Raw genomic sequence first — 14,246 nt, 5'->3', positions numbered from 1 at the left:
TATCCCTTTAAAATGAAAGACTGAAGATCAGGGAGAAAAGTGTAACTGCTACACATGATCAAGTCGCTGTAACAAAACAGCACAAAATTACCTCTGAATACTCATGATGCATGAGCAGAGAGGTTTCGAAATTCTATCTACAACAAACACATAGTTTCTCAGTGTTAAATCAGGAGGCCTGTAAGAGGGCCAGTCAAATTTGGCTTGCCCTTGTTCCCAACGTAAGATCTCCCAAAGTGGAGAAGAACTCCTCCATCTCGTTCTGAAGCAAGCGGTTGCGGGTCTCTGCGTCCTCATGGGCCCGCTCAGAGTTGCGGAGTTTAATTTCCAACATGCGATACTTTTTCTTCTCCTGGTCCAACTCCTCCTCTAGTCTCTCCATTTGGTTACGCATAGTGACACTTGATTCCTCTAGCCTTAGAAAAATTCATTATGATAATTAGATTTTAACATTAATGCCAAGTACTCTATGTGATACTGTAAGAAATACAAAGAAAACTCCATAAAAATGTTGTTATTATTTACAAATAGCAGGTGTTCTTCTCCCAGAATATTAACACACTATAAAAATATATTTTTTAAAAATAAAAATACACTTTTTTTGAACTTCTGAAGGTTGCTCAAAAATGGTTTTGTTCTCCTTTTAAATAATACACTATTTACTATACATAAAGTGTGCAATTTCTGCACCACTAGCAGTATCAAATAAGAATGCAAAATAATAAATGTTGTCAAGCAGGTTTCTCAAACACTCTGTTCTTTGGCAGAGACAGAAGAAGGTCCACAGTCTTTACTCTTTTTCATGGAAAATCAACCAACAAAATGGCTTCCTCATGTCTGCATATTAAAACTATAATAGGAGTAAGCATTTTATTAGTCACCATAATCCGCTTGTTAAGTCATTGTCACAAATCCGGTCTATGAACTTCCATTCACTCACCACCAGAGGTCACCCGCTCACTACATGGACTCTCACACTACACAGACTGTTACACTATACCCTGGACTACATTTCCCATCATCCATTGCACTGATTGCACACAGCTGTAACCAATCACACGCTCACTTGAAAGCTATTACACACACTATATAACATCCACCCACATCCTACTCAAGTCGCCGAGTATTGTTCAGCGTATATCACTCTTCTAGTGATAGCTACATTACGGAGCCATTCCAAGTTTCCGTTTCTAGTTCTAGTCTAAGTCTAGTCATTTCATGTTGCCTTGTTGTCTGTTTCCTGATCTTCTGCCTCTGTATCTTGGATTAACCCTTTGCCTGCTGTTTCGGACTGTGTTTGCACCTTGTCTGGACTATTGCTTGTGTTATTGGATAACCCCTCGTGTCAAACCCTCTGGATATTGTTCGCTGATCATAGACCCACGCTTGCCCTAGGAATACAATTTTTCTTGTCTGAAATGTACCTGTTTGTCACTGTTTGACCCATGCCTCTTATGACCACGTCTCTGTTTAATAAAAGCCTGCAAATGGATCCGCACGTCTCTCGTCTCGTCGCCTCCGTTACAGTCATAATGTAAGGAATATTGTTTCCGGGTCCAAGCATCTACTTGCTTCAGATGTTTATGAGCACGATTTTTTTTTTTTGTATCACATTTAAGCTCAGCTTTTAAAAACTCAGTTTAAACAACAGTCTCCGGGCTCAAAATTAATAACGATTAATAAAAGATGAATCACTCTCTGGCCAACTGAGAATTCATTATGAAGATAAAGGTTAGGATCATGATTTTTCAGTACTACTAGTACAAGCACACCGAGTGTATATTAGCACCATTTGTAGCTTGCTTTTGGCATCCATTTGGAACCAGAAGCAGTAATATGTGATGTCAAACTGATATCAAAATTGACAGTTAACCTTTTAAGTATTTTTTATGGGCTTTTTATGCCTTTTTTATTGAGATACGACAGTAGAGAAATGACAGGAAAGCACTGGGAGGAGAGAAGGGAGCGGGATCGGCAAAGGACCTCGAAACGGGAATCGAAATTGGGTCACCGTGAGCGTAGTTGCACTATGTGTTGACGCACTAACCACGAGGCTATTGGCCTGTCAATCACATGAGATTACAGCAATTAGCGACAACAATGATTAATTCTAGATGGATAAAATTAAGTTCCATCCTACATTTCTTCTTGTTCAAGAAGCTGTTTCACTCATATATGTCACAATAGGAAATAAATGACAATTGCAACTTTTGCTTCATTCCTGCTTTAACACTGAAAAAATTACACACTTTATCTTTGAAAAAGATCTTAACATTACTGGAATGATTAGAAAGTGTTGACTGCTCACGTCTTGAGCTTAATTTAAGTGTTTCAAGTAAACTTGACCTTACGAAGTCTAAAGACAAAATACATTTCATCAATGTGCAGTGGATTTCAAACATACCTTCGTATTTGTGATTCGTAGTTGACCTTCTGTTTCTTTAACTCGTCTTTCAGCTCTGTTACCAGGCCGTTAAGTGCTGTCTTGCTAATGTCAGTATCTCCTGTGACGTTCACTGCATCTTCTCCACTTCCATTCTCACTGCAGCCTGCACTGCTCACACACATTTCCAGTGCTTCGCTGCTCTTAGTGACCTCTGAATTCCTGTCCCCACTTTGCCCTTGGACAGACCCTCCAACTGACCAATCCACCTTCACAGAGTTCAGTCCAGAGGGGTCACTACCCACAGAGTCGTCCACTAAGATCTCACAGGAGGACGTGGACCAGGGCGTGCTTGCGACGCTGGGTACGCTGAGACTCGATGAGGTTACGTTGTCGTAAGTGGATAGACGGTGCGACGGGGCTGAATCCTTGCCCATGCGCTCTCCTGATGATGTACGCCGGTGGCTGCGCAGAGAGGAAAGCCCGTTCATCAACCAGTTGCCCGTACTGGGCAAGGTGGACACATCCACAGACGAGCCCCCGATTTTTGCAGGTTGAGCACGTACCCCTCCGCTCTTGAAGGAGTATTTCCAAGAGGGGAGGGATTTAGCCTGTTTGCTGGGGCTGACTGTCACCCCAGCTTTTCCCTGAGGTGTCATTTTGGCAGTGGTAGGGGCACCTGTATTCATATCTAAGGACGTGGCACTGCCACACACACTCTCTGCCACTTTGGACGTCTGGCTCGGCGATGAGCAGTTCAGCATCTCCTCATCGGAGATCCACTCTGCCCTGCCACGCTGACCCTGACGACAAATTCTGGTCTGCTCTGAAATCGCATCTCCCTCAGGCCCCACATACAGACGCTCATGTTCACTGATCAACACCGTCATCAGGTGCTGAACCTGGGAGGTTCCTAAAAAAAAAAAAAAAACTCAAATATGAGTTTCTTTACTGTAAAAAAATATATATAAGTATAATTAGATTGGCTGTACCAGTCATTTCAACTTGAATTATATTAAACTGATAAATATTACTATGTCAAGACTTACTTACCTTCCATCATTGAAACAGGGTCCTCTACTTTAGGCCGAAGGATATTTGGTCCAAAAACTGTTGCAAGGTTCTGAACGCTCATCTTGTTCTCATTCGAATGTGACTGCACCTCATCTAAGAATCTACATGAAAACATACAGTGAATACAACAGACATTCATTTATCATTCATTTAAATCAGTAAAGGTATTGTTTCAACAACATCGCCATGTACAAGAAAACTTATAGTATGCTACAGTATATATTCACTTACTTGCAAATGTACTTTAACAAATTATAATTAGCCTGAGGAAGAGTGTTCACCTGGTTCACAAGCTCACTGAGACCCTTTAGGAGACACATGGGAACAAGATCCATTACAAATCCAGGAAACAAGGTTTTTGGTGAGGAAAAAATGCAGTGAGCGTTTCAAAACCATCCTTGTGAAAAAGAAGTGAGCTTAATTGCACTGAATGTGCCCTTGTAGTGTACTAAATATCTTAAAAGTATATTTTTAAAAAACTGTACTTGCCGATAATATTTGATTACTGAAATAAAAGGCCAATGAAGTGTATAGAAAAAAAAAGTGCCCTTTGTAATAATGTCAAATTAATAGTTTTACTTTACATATTAAATCGTTGTTTTAATCTATAATCTTTTGTCATGTTTTAAAGTAAAACAGTTATATTGATGTGTTGACTAACATACTAAAACACATGTAATGTACTTGATTATAATTTTAACTGCAGTGTGTTTTTTCATATTACATTGAAAGTTAATATATTTTAAAGTAAAGGTTATTTTAGTTTACTATAAATGCTTGTCAGAATATTCATTAGTGCACTTTAAACATATTTCAAAGGAAATTATGAAATGACATAAAGATGTACTTAAGTGCGCTTAAGTGGTTCAAAAAAGCACTTTCAAGTTCAACTAATTGCATTTAAAATAATTTTGCAATATAATACAATAATATGTTATATATTAAATAACATGAAATTAAGTGTCTGAAAACATTACATTCAGTACACAATATACTTATAAGTATACTCTTTAAAAGTATATTATTTTCATAAATACTTCTCAACTAAAGAGTATCTCTTTTTTTGCAAGGGCAATCATTATTAACTTCATCTCATTGAAATACTGATGTATAGCAGACTCACCACTTCTTCATCTTTTAGCAGAAGCTGTAGACAGGTTAGAAAGTTCTCATATTTGTTAAAGGGGATCACAGGCTCCGGCAGCTCCCTGAGGTAGAGCTTCAGGAGGGATGCCACTGTGTGAACATCAGTGTTACTGCAAGAGGTCACACACAGGTCAGGGGATACACAAATACTTCAGCTTAGTTTTCGTGACTAGACAATTATGGTAAACTGGTCTAGCACCCTTACAAGCCAGTTGAGATATACAGTAGAAACTATAAACTGGTGGTTCGAAGCATAATCTTTAAAGCATCTTAATGCTCTTTCTAAGACTGAAATCCACATCAGTCTAAATGGTTTCTAATAATCAGTTAATTGGACCTTCCAAAGAAAGCTACTTGTCTGCATTTGACTTCTGCTACAGCTTGTGTGCTACTCTTAACTAATAATTTAAACTTGGCAATATTTACTGCAAATATTATTGGCTTTTATGATAAATTGCTTGTGCTACTCTTTATTTGTAAGTCACTTTGAATAAAAGCGTCTTCTAAATGATTAAATGTAAATGTAAAAGGATGTTTCGAACTTGTCTTACCTGTCAAACAGAGGATTATCCCCACAGTCAAAAGCATCCTGGAGTTCTTTGACCAGGTTGGCCTGTCCTGGCATCCTAAAGAGACCTTCCTCTTTCAGACCCTGCTCCCGTATGAAATCCACACACTGCTCCACCAGCAGAGGGGCCAGTCGGGGTCCAAACTTTCTCTCATACTGTACTGTGTCCTCCAGGTGCTGGCCAAAGATACCTACAATTATACAAGCACCAGAGAAACGTGTAAAAACAGTGATATTGTATAAAACACATTTGCAAACCTGCCAAGACATTATCAAACTGTTAGAAATCAAAATATGTTAAACAAAATTCAATTAAATCTCCAAAACTGACTGTGTCAAAGAATATACAGTGTCCTATCCTACCTCGCAATACATTGGTTCTGCCTCGTATACTACAATCTTCAGCAAGCACACACAAGCCACGATAAGCGAACAGACAAGACAGAGCTTTAACTTCAGGCATGAGGCACATGACAGATCCCTGCTGGCATGGGCAGCAGTCCACTTCAGGCAGTGAACAGTGATGCATGAGAATGTGAGTGAGTGTGTGCACACCTGTTTTTGCCCTCTTTCATTGTAATTTCAGGGTCACTTCACTTCACTTCACTTCACTAATGGTAGCTTCACAGAGTGTGGAGAGAATGTGGGATGAGCACAAGTGATTACACAGAGAAGTATCATATTGCTTAACCCATCAATGCCCAGGTTTACCCCAGCGATATCTTGATTAGAATTATTTACACAACGATTTAAATACTCTGACTTTTTAGGATTATTTAAATAGACAACTGTAGTGATTGCAACATTCCACAAGTGCTGATATACAGTCCAGCAGCACTGGGACCACTGTTATCACTCTGCCTTGTTGTATGTTGCAGACCAATTATATTTTAGGATTATGTATCTGTTATAGCATGAATTAGCATTATATTATTTATATGGAGTTTTCATTTTAATTTTAGCGTAAGTTTTAGCAATTTTATTTTGTGCTTTTGTCTTTTTTTTTATTATTATTTCAATTTTAGTTTAAACGATTTTTATTTCAGTTTTAGTAATTTCAGTACTTCAACTTTGTTTCAGTTAGTTGCAAAGGCAACATTTCATATGCTCTTTTAACGTTTTTAAGTTTACGTTTTTGACATAAGGTATATTTTATTTCATTTCAGATTTATTTCAGTTAACAAAAACAATTTTTTAACTGTTTCAATTTTAGTATTAGTTAACAAACACAACACTGTTTTAGGAAGGTTACATCAAGACAGTAGGTGGAGGCAGATAATCTTTACAAGTGAGTCATATATTCATAAAAGTCAACCTATTCGTTCAGAACAGTAATTTACTGAGGAACAAAACAAGTTTAGAGTGAGTCACTGAATGATTAAATGAACCGATTCGTTCAAATCACTGATTCATTCAGAAACGAAACACCACGTACTGTGCTGAGAATCGCAACGGCCATTTTCCTTGTGCCCTTATTATGCCATTTTTAAGGTTGCTAATATTGTTTTATGAGTCTCCTAAAACAGGTTTACATGCATGCAATGTAAAAAAAACACGTTAGTTTTCTAAAAAAATTGATTTAATTTGACCTCATTTCTAAATGATTCGTAAACGACTCGTGCGAAGCAGTTGAAAGAATCAGTCTCTCTAAACCCCTCCTTTCCTTGAGCCCTCACTGCTGTGATTGGTCAGATGGCGCAGTCCTTTGTGATTGGTCCAGAGCCGTAGAGAGATTGGCTCTGGATTGGTCTACCAGGTACAGCGCGTGTCGGAAACGAAACGCCCATTGCCATGATGGAGTGACAGCCCTGGAGACTTGTCAATGAATAGAAAAGATGGTATCATAATGTACCTTACCATTTCGAGCCGGAGTCTGAGGATAAAACGGTTGTACTGGCTGATAGACAAGAGACTGATTCGCAAGCACAACTGGAGCAGGACGTTTCTCAGTGGTTAAGTGTCAAGTGTTAACAAGTTTGTGGCAAATATAAGATGTGATAAAACAAATTCTTCTTGACATGATGCTAACCACAAGGAAATTTTACTGTTTGTGGGCGGGCAAGTTGGCGACATAGAACGCGGGCAGACTTCGTGACGTAGCCGTAACAGAATAAGATTCGAATTCCGGACGACTCCTTTAGGCGATTGCGAGCCGACTCTTTTTTTTTTTTTGATAGACAATAACTTTATTTATCGTGCACTGTCGGCTTCACAACTTTGCAGATAGTTTATGTTCACATACAGCTACATGACACACTGCATGAAAGGTAATATTCGAAAAAGCATAATAGGGGCACTTTAAGGTTTTGTTTGGAAACAAGTTCTTTAACGAGCAAAAATAGACAAAGTAACCGTCTAAAATGTAAGTTACTTAATATTAACTTATTTTTATTGAACTGTCACAAATGTTGCCATCGGTCTGAAGTTCAAAGTATCAGAAATAACTGCATTCTTTCTGGGACACATAACAGTCTTTCTGTGTTAAGGTGACCAGATGTCTCAAATGGAAACCGGAGACATTTCCTAATTCAGTGGTCAAAATATGATCTCCCTTGTTATTATCTATGAACTAAAAAAACGGGGACAATACATTTTTGTATATTTTAGTTTTTATATTGTTGTGGGTTCCTGTTATTATAATTAATAACAATGATTATATTTGTCAAATTGACCCTAGCTGTACAATTCACGAAAAATCACACACACTATGAAAAATAGTAAATAGTAACTATTACAAATAACAAACAGATCAAAACAGTAACATATTATAACAAAATTATGACTTTACATATTTACATTTTTCTATGAATATACTGTATAATAATAATAACTTTTTTTAACTTTTGAAATTGTATATGTTTGTACTTTTGGAAATGTATCTTATCTATCACTAATTAGGCTAATTATTTAACATTTTAGGCTCGTTTTGAGAACAAAGTACGTGCTGTTTGCAAATGTAATTGTTGCATGTGTAATTGCCTAGTTTATTATTATTATTATTATTATTATTATTATTATTATTATTATTATTATTCACATCAGGGTGTAGTTTTCACCCACAGCTGAACTTTTGTGAACATTATAATGTTTTGTGAAGATCATAATTTTGTGCAAATAATCCAGCACCCTCTTCAAGCAGTTATATTGTACAAAGAAACAGTATTACTTTGATTTAACATGAATAGTTTGTAAATGGCTACCTTTAAACTGATAACGGTGTATCTTTTGATAATTGATGATAACAAAAGCTCTGCTCTCGTCCAGGGGCCGGTTGCATAAACTGCTAAGACTAGTCTTAAAAAGTTAGCCGTCTAATTTGTTTTCTTCTAGACTGGTCATAACTGTTTAAAGTCAGTTACAAAAATGTAGATTGGCCCAATTTTAATCAGAAAAGTGAGACTGATTTATCTAACTAACTGCTAGTTGGTCAAACTAGTTCTTAAGACTCTTAGCACAGTGTCTATGTTTATGCAACTGGCTCCTGGTTACATTCTAAAGTAGCCACGCGCGACCAATTAATGGTTGGGGGTTGCAGCCCCCTCTGTCGGTGAAAATAATCACTACATTGATCTGGAAACCAGCAGGTTATATGGCTGGGTTTTTTACAGTGTATTTGCGGGGCTTTTTTGAATGTGCTGTAAAACGGGGACATTGCCTGGGACAGCTTCAGTCGGGGACAGGACACCAAAAACCGGGACTGTCCCTGGAATACGGGACGTCTGGTCACCATATTCTGTGGTGAATATTTAATATCATTAAAATTATATTAAAACGTTTGCCATTATTCCAGACACCCCAAAATCACTCACTCTACCCAAACAAGGTGAGAAAACCAGACATATACTTTCTAGTTTAGTTTTATTGTTTTCTTGACTATGTTGCCTCGTAAGATAGAATGCTGCCTTGGGTCTTATTTGTGTGTGAGGTCCAGGTAAATAAGCTACCTCCTCCAAAGGGAGCCCAGATGACACGTCTAATGGCTTTGACCCAATCTCACACACACACACATACAAATAAATAATTTGATTGGCACTGATAGCATTCAGTCTGTCAGAGCCCCCTAACACTTGAAATGACAGACAAATACCAAAAAATTAATCATTCTATTCTTTTACATTATTGTAAATGCTTCTACTATATTTATTAGAATGCTTGAAAACACATTTCATAATTATTTATTGGGAATCATTAAAAGCACATAATGCTAATGCTGTGGCATAATATAATTCATGATTGCTGGTCTTTGTGACTAAACAGCTATGTATCATTTTCTCAAAAATATTAAGCAGCGAACTGTTTTCAACATTGAGCAGCAAATCAGCATATTAGAATGATTTCGGAAGGACATGTGATCAAATAAATCCTGCCTTGGTGAGCATACGACACTTCTTTCAAAAAACAAAAAAATCTTACCAACCCTAAACTTTTGAATGGAACAAGATATATAAGGAGAAATCAAAAGACATTAGAATATCTGTATTATAGTATACTTATTTGCATAACAATACTGTTTTATCTCAATATATTATATCATCTGCACATAGTATGATTGTCTTTACAATATTTTATAGTTAATTTACCACTAGATGGCACCAAAGCCATGGGGAAACTGCACATGGACAAAACAGTGATTTCTCTTTATGACATCATGCTACATACAGTACCAGACATTAACCATAGCAGCACAGGAGAAAAGTGTTTTTTTTTTTTTAAAGGAAGGACATGAGATGAACTGAAATGTGCCATGACAATCAGAGAAGCCATCTTTTGAACTTAATTTTGAACAGATTTTTTTAGCCCTGTTATTCAAATGAACTAGAGTTGAAGAGTTCATATTCAGTTGATTTGCTTTTGAGTGGTTTTCAAAAGCACTGCATGCCGTGTTAAATTCCTAGCATTATGGAACTGTGACTTCTTTTCATTTCCTTCCACAAACAGCCCTCCCTCTTCTTCTCCCGAAAATATCCTCAGCATAAATTCTGTTCAACCTGGTTTTTGTGGATGGATGGTTCCATTATCTGTCTGAGCCTGGCTGCAGAATGAACAGAGTATAGCTAGTGGCTGTGTCAGACAACACACATAGGATTCCCTGAGGAATGCCTGACTGACTCTGTCTGCATGTTTGAACGACAGTGGGAGTGGGTGATGCATTGCCTCTGTGCTTGTGCCCTTGGCAGATGCAGTTCCACTGCCAATCTCTCACATGTAATGGCAATAATCAAAGGCCTGACTTTGTAGAGAATTGAGTGTGACCCCTTCAGAAGACACAAGCTGTTGATTCTATAGTGGACTGCCCTTTATTTCTATTTAGAAATGGGTCTTTTGACCTTGAATTAGGGGTGTGCGATAACGATTTTTGATCGTGTACGATTAAAATGTCTTCACGATCTGCTTTTGAAGAAATATCGTAGTATCGCGCTACAGCACACATTCTATCAGTTGCAGTTCTGGCGCCTCTGTCTGAATATACTGTACAACGAGACATACATTCAGATCAAATCTTAACTCAGCTATTTTGAATGTAGATTGTTTTTGCACATTTGCTTACTACACTATAACAAACAGAGAAAGGTGTAACTCTCATTTTGTGTTCTGTTCATTTTGACCCGGATTGGATTTTCTTTTTCCCCGAAGATGCTAGTATGTTATCACAGTGGACTAAAACTTACTGACTTACTGACTGCTCATATGTGTGCACTAGTAGACTGAACATTTGTTCTGGTGTTGCAGGTACATCAGCCCTCAGATTTTGGTTCTTCTTGGATCCTTAAAGCACCATTGGACACATTTTCATTCTGTACTAATGTAAGGCCAAATTCAAGGTCAGGAATAATCACTCCACATTCACAACATACTCTAATATCTGGTAATTTTGAATTCCCAGGATTTTAGATGTCCTTGCCTCCCCTTATCTGTTACCCAAAGCTAGGCTAAACTGCTCACATCAACATTCTCCTAGCATGCATATCCCAAACAATGATTTTACTATGACATTCAGCATATTTCCACGGGAAGGTCATGGATATGGACTATTTATAAAATGAAGGACTGAACAGTGATGTGCATGTTTAGCATTCCGCTGGTGGTAAGAACTAAATGTCATGCCTTGCAGCCCACTCTTTAATACATGATGCATTGTTCAAGATAAAACATGTATACTTGGGAATTTCATCTCTTGGGGAGCCTTTGCCGTGGAGCGAGCTGAATTTTCTTCACTAATGTCCCATTAGTTAAAGGGGTCCTATCATTTTAAGAATTTCCACTATATAATATGTCATCAGTAATAATTTTGTTTTAGCTGTCTTTGAGCACTAAAATGCATTGTTTTGTTAAATATTTGTTACAAAGATTTGATACACCTTGAATGTAATCACAATATAAGAGCTCAGTCAGCAGCTTTTACTGTAGGTGACTGCCGCATGTCTTCCTCTCTCATGTATCAGAGCAAAATGGGAGGCAGCACAAAGCCCAAGGCACAGTGTGCGGTTTGGCCAGCAGTAGACTGGGAGGATATCCAGCACGACAGGCCTGAGGCTTTCAGATGAAGATCTTTATTTTAAATCCAGCACTTTGCAGACACACTTGCCTTCAGAGGTGAAAGTCTGCATCTTAACTTGATGAGAAATCTGACAGCAGGATACAGTTCAGCAAAACTTTATATCAACAAACATCATTGTTTTTTTGTTTTTGTTTTTTTTTGCTTAACAGTTAATGTTCATTCAGATAATTATGAAGCTTTATATAGTTTCATATACTGTATATAATATTGGTGTATAATAGAGAGAGAAATGTCTCTCTCTCTATATATCTAAAAAAAAACTAAAAAACAACAATTTAGGAACCATTTAGTTGAGCCCTACCAACCAAAACACCCTTGCAAACAAGCAACAACACACCAGAACACCCCAGAAACTACATAGAAATGCCCTAGTAACTGTCTAGAAACCATTCAAAAGCACCTAACTAACTCGCATCCCTTTAATACTGTATCTTATTTAATGCCTCATATATTCAAACTACACAAGACCTTGAAACTCTTTTAAACTTCAGACAAGAAATTGTCACAAGCCAGCATTTTAAGTCTAAAAACCTTTCTTTTTTTTGTAGTTGTATTGTGTTGCCTGAAGTTCTTTGCAGAATCACAAAGTCTGAATCTAGAATATTCAGAATAGATATGCTATCAAGTTTAGTGTGGTCACAGACAATCTTCTACAAGTCCACTTTGTTTAAATTTAATCTAGCTAACCGCTAATTGCTAACATAATGTGTGTCAATTGTGTTTAAATTCTTCATGTAGAGCAGTTTGGTGATTATGCTAAAACTAAATATTTTCCACAAAACCAACATCCTCCAAATATCTGCCATTTGGAAACTCTTATCAGTCCTGTTGGTTTAGCTCTCTCTCTGGGGCTGTTGTCTCTGGTTCTGATTATTGCAGATGAGAGATGCTCTGCTGGTGAGTCTCTGTTCTCCTGTTGGGCCCCCATGATCATAAAATCAGCTCACCCCCAATGGCGTCCTTATATTCTGACAGCCATTAGCTCTTCCTGTGGCACAGCCACACGTGTACACTGTATCGTTCAAAAAGTTTGGGGTCAGTAAGACTTTTTTTATTTATTAATACTTCTATTCAACAAGGATGCATTAAATTGATCAAAAGTGGCAGTAAAGACATTTTTAATGTGATTCTACAGCATTTGTTTGATTTCTATTTCAAATGCATGCCGCTCTTTTGAACTATTTGTCAAAGAATCCTAAAAAAAGCAGCACAACTGTTTTTCAAAAGAACAGCGTGTAAATTCAGCTTTCTTATTACAGGAATACATTAAGATTAACATATATTCAAATTTAGTTATTTTTAATTGCAATAATATTTCACAATATTAATGTTATTAAGTAAATTAATGTTATGTGTTCATTACAAATTATTTTGATAGCCCCAGTATTTCTGTAAATTCTTTGCAAAGTTTGTAAAGTTCTTTGTTAGTCATGTTTTTGGTTTACCAAAGCAAGTCTGTACCCCCTGGAAACTATTCAAGTACACCATAAGGAATAGTGGTTGTCCTGGTTGGGAACTGCTATATGAGATCATGACATCTGTAAATGCAAATCAGTATAACAGAATATCACAAAGAAACAGCCATATTGTTACCATCACAATCATTTAGGAACTTCATACGAAATGTGAATCGAAATGAGCAAGGAAAGGGTTAAAGTGTCAGTTTCAGATCAGAGAGCAGACAAACACCTTTCAGCATAGTTCAGGCAAAATTACAGGCCCTCACATTCATGCAAAACTACCTCACCAGCAGCAGCTCCACTCCTCACAGCCTGTTCCAAAAATACACGGCTCACAAAGCCACAGCTTCCTGGATCTTTTTCATGCATTTGACACTCCAGATGTTACAGTCCTTACAACCCACAGCTGCATCCAACATAGATGGTTTACAGGTTAAAAAACAAAACTCCCATCGCCCCTAAATTCCTATCCTGCTATAAACGCTGCACTGTACTTTCACCACGGTAAATCTCACCTATCGATTCCTACAAGTTGCCGTCTTTATGAGGAAAGTGTATTCTTACCCTTAGCGTGAACAGAACGGTGCTCCTGCAGCTTGCGGCAACCGAGCCCCATATTGGCACGCGGGCGCCAAAGAGGGCAGCGCTAGAGCTGTGCCATGTTAGTTACATCTCTGGCCCTCCTGGAAGGTGAATGCGCAACATTGGTGTGTGCCAGGGGTGTGGGATTGAGGGAGAGAAAACATAGAGAAAAGAGAGGAGAAAAAGTGTGCATGGGACAGAGAAAAGTAGAGAGAATAGGAAAGAAAAAAAGAGTGAAAGAGAGAGCGCAAAGAACTCCACAGTACCATCACCACCAGAAACCCGAAAAACAAGTCATCCGTCTGCTTCATTCATTCATTCAAAAAAAGAGTTGTTGTGTTCTCTTTTTTTTTTCAATCTCTTTCTTTCCCGCCTCCCTGGTCTGTCAGACTCACCCTTGCTCACCCTCATGAGCGGAGCCACCACAGTGCTCATCTTTGCCAAACACTGCAAACATCCCCCCCCCCCCCCCCC

The 14,246-nt window shown here is 37.9% G+C and overlaps 1 protein-coding gene across 1 annotated transcript in view; it reads right to left on the bottom strand.

The window, feature by feature from the left end:
• The window catches only part of LOC107673870 (rho GTPase-activating protein 22-like), a 30,466-nt gene continuing 16,220 nt past the window's right edge, over positions 1–14,246 (bottom strand). Inside the window, exons 5-10 of the mRNA XM_016467678.1 lie at positions 5,155–5,362; positions 4,581–4,713; positions 3,689–3,762; positions 3,437–3,558; positions 2,405–3,296; positions 1–416 (exon numbers count right to left, since the gene is read on the bottom strand). Of these exons, the coding sequence (XP_016323164.1) occupies positions 194–416; positions 2,405–3,296; positions 3,437–3,558; positions 3,689–3,762; positions 4,581–4,713; positions 5,155–5,362 (1,652 nt within the window). The 3' untranslated portion in view covers positions 1–193. The remainder of the gene's footprint in view (positions 417–2,404; positions 3,297–3,436; positions 3,559–3,688; positions 3,763–4,580; positions 4,714–5,154; positions 5,363–14,246) is intronic.

The sequence above is a fragment of the Sinocyclocheilus anshuiensis genome, unplaced genomic scaffold (assembly GCF_001515605.1).
Source record: "Sinocyclocheilus anshuiensis isolate Anshui unplaced genomic scaffold, SAMN03320099.WGS_v1.1 scaffold292, whole genome shotgun sequence".
NCBI lineage: Eukaryota > Metazoa > Chordata > Actinopteri > Cypriniformes > Cyprinidae > Sinocyclocheilus > Sinocyclocheilus anshuiensis.
Note: the sequence above shows the minus strand (reverse complement) of the source record. Positions and strands in the feature narration are given on the sequence as shown.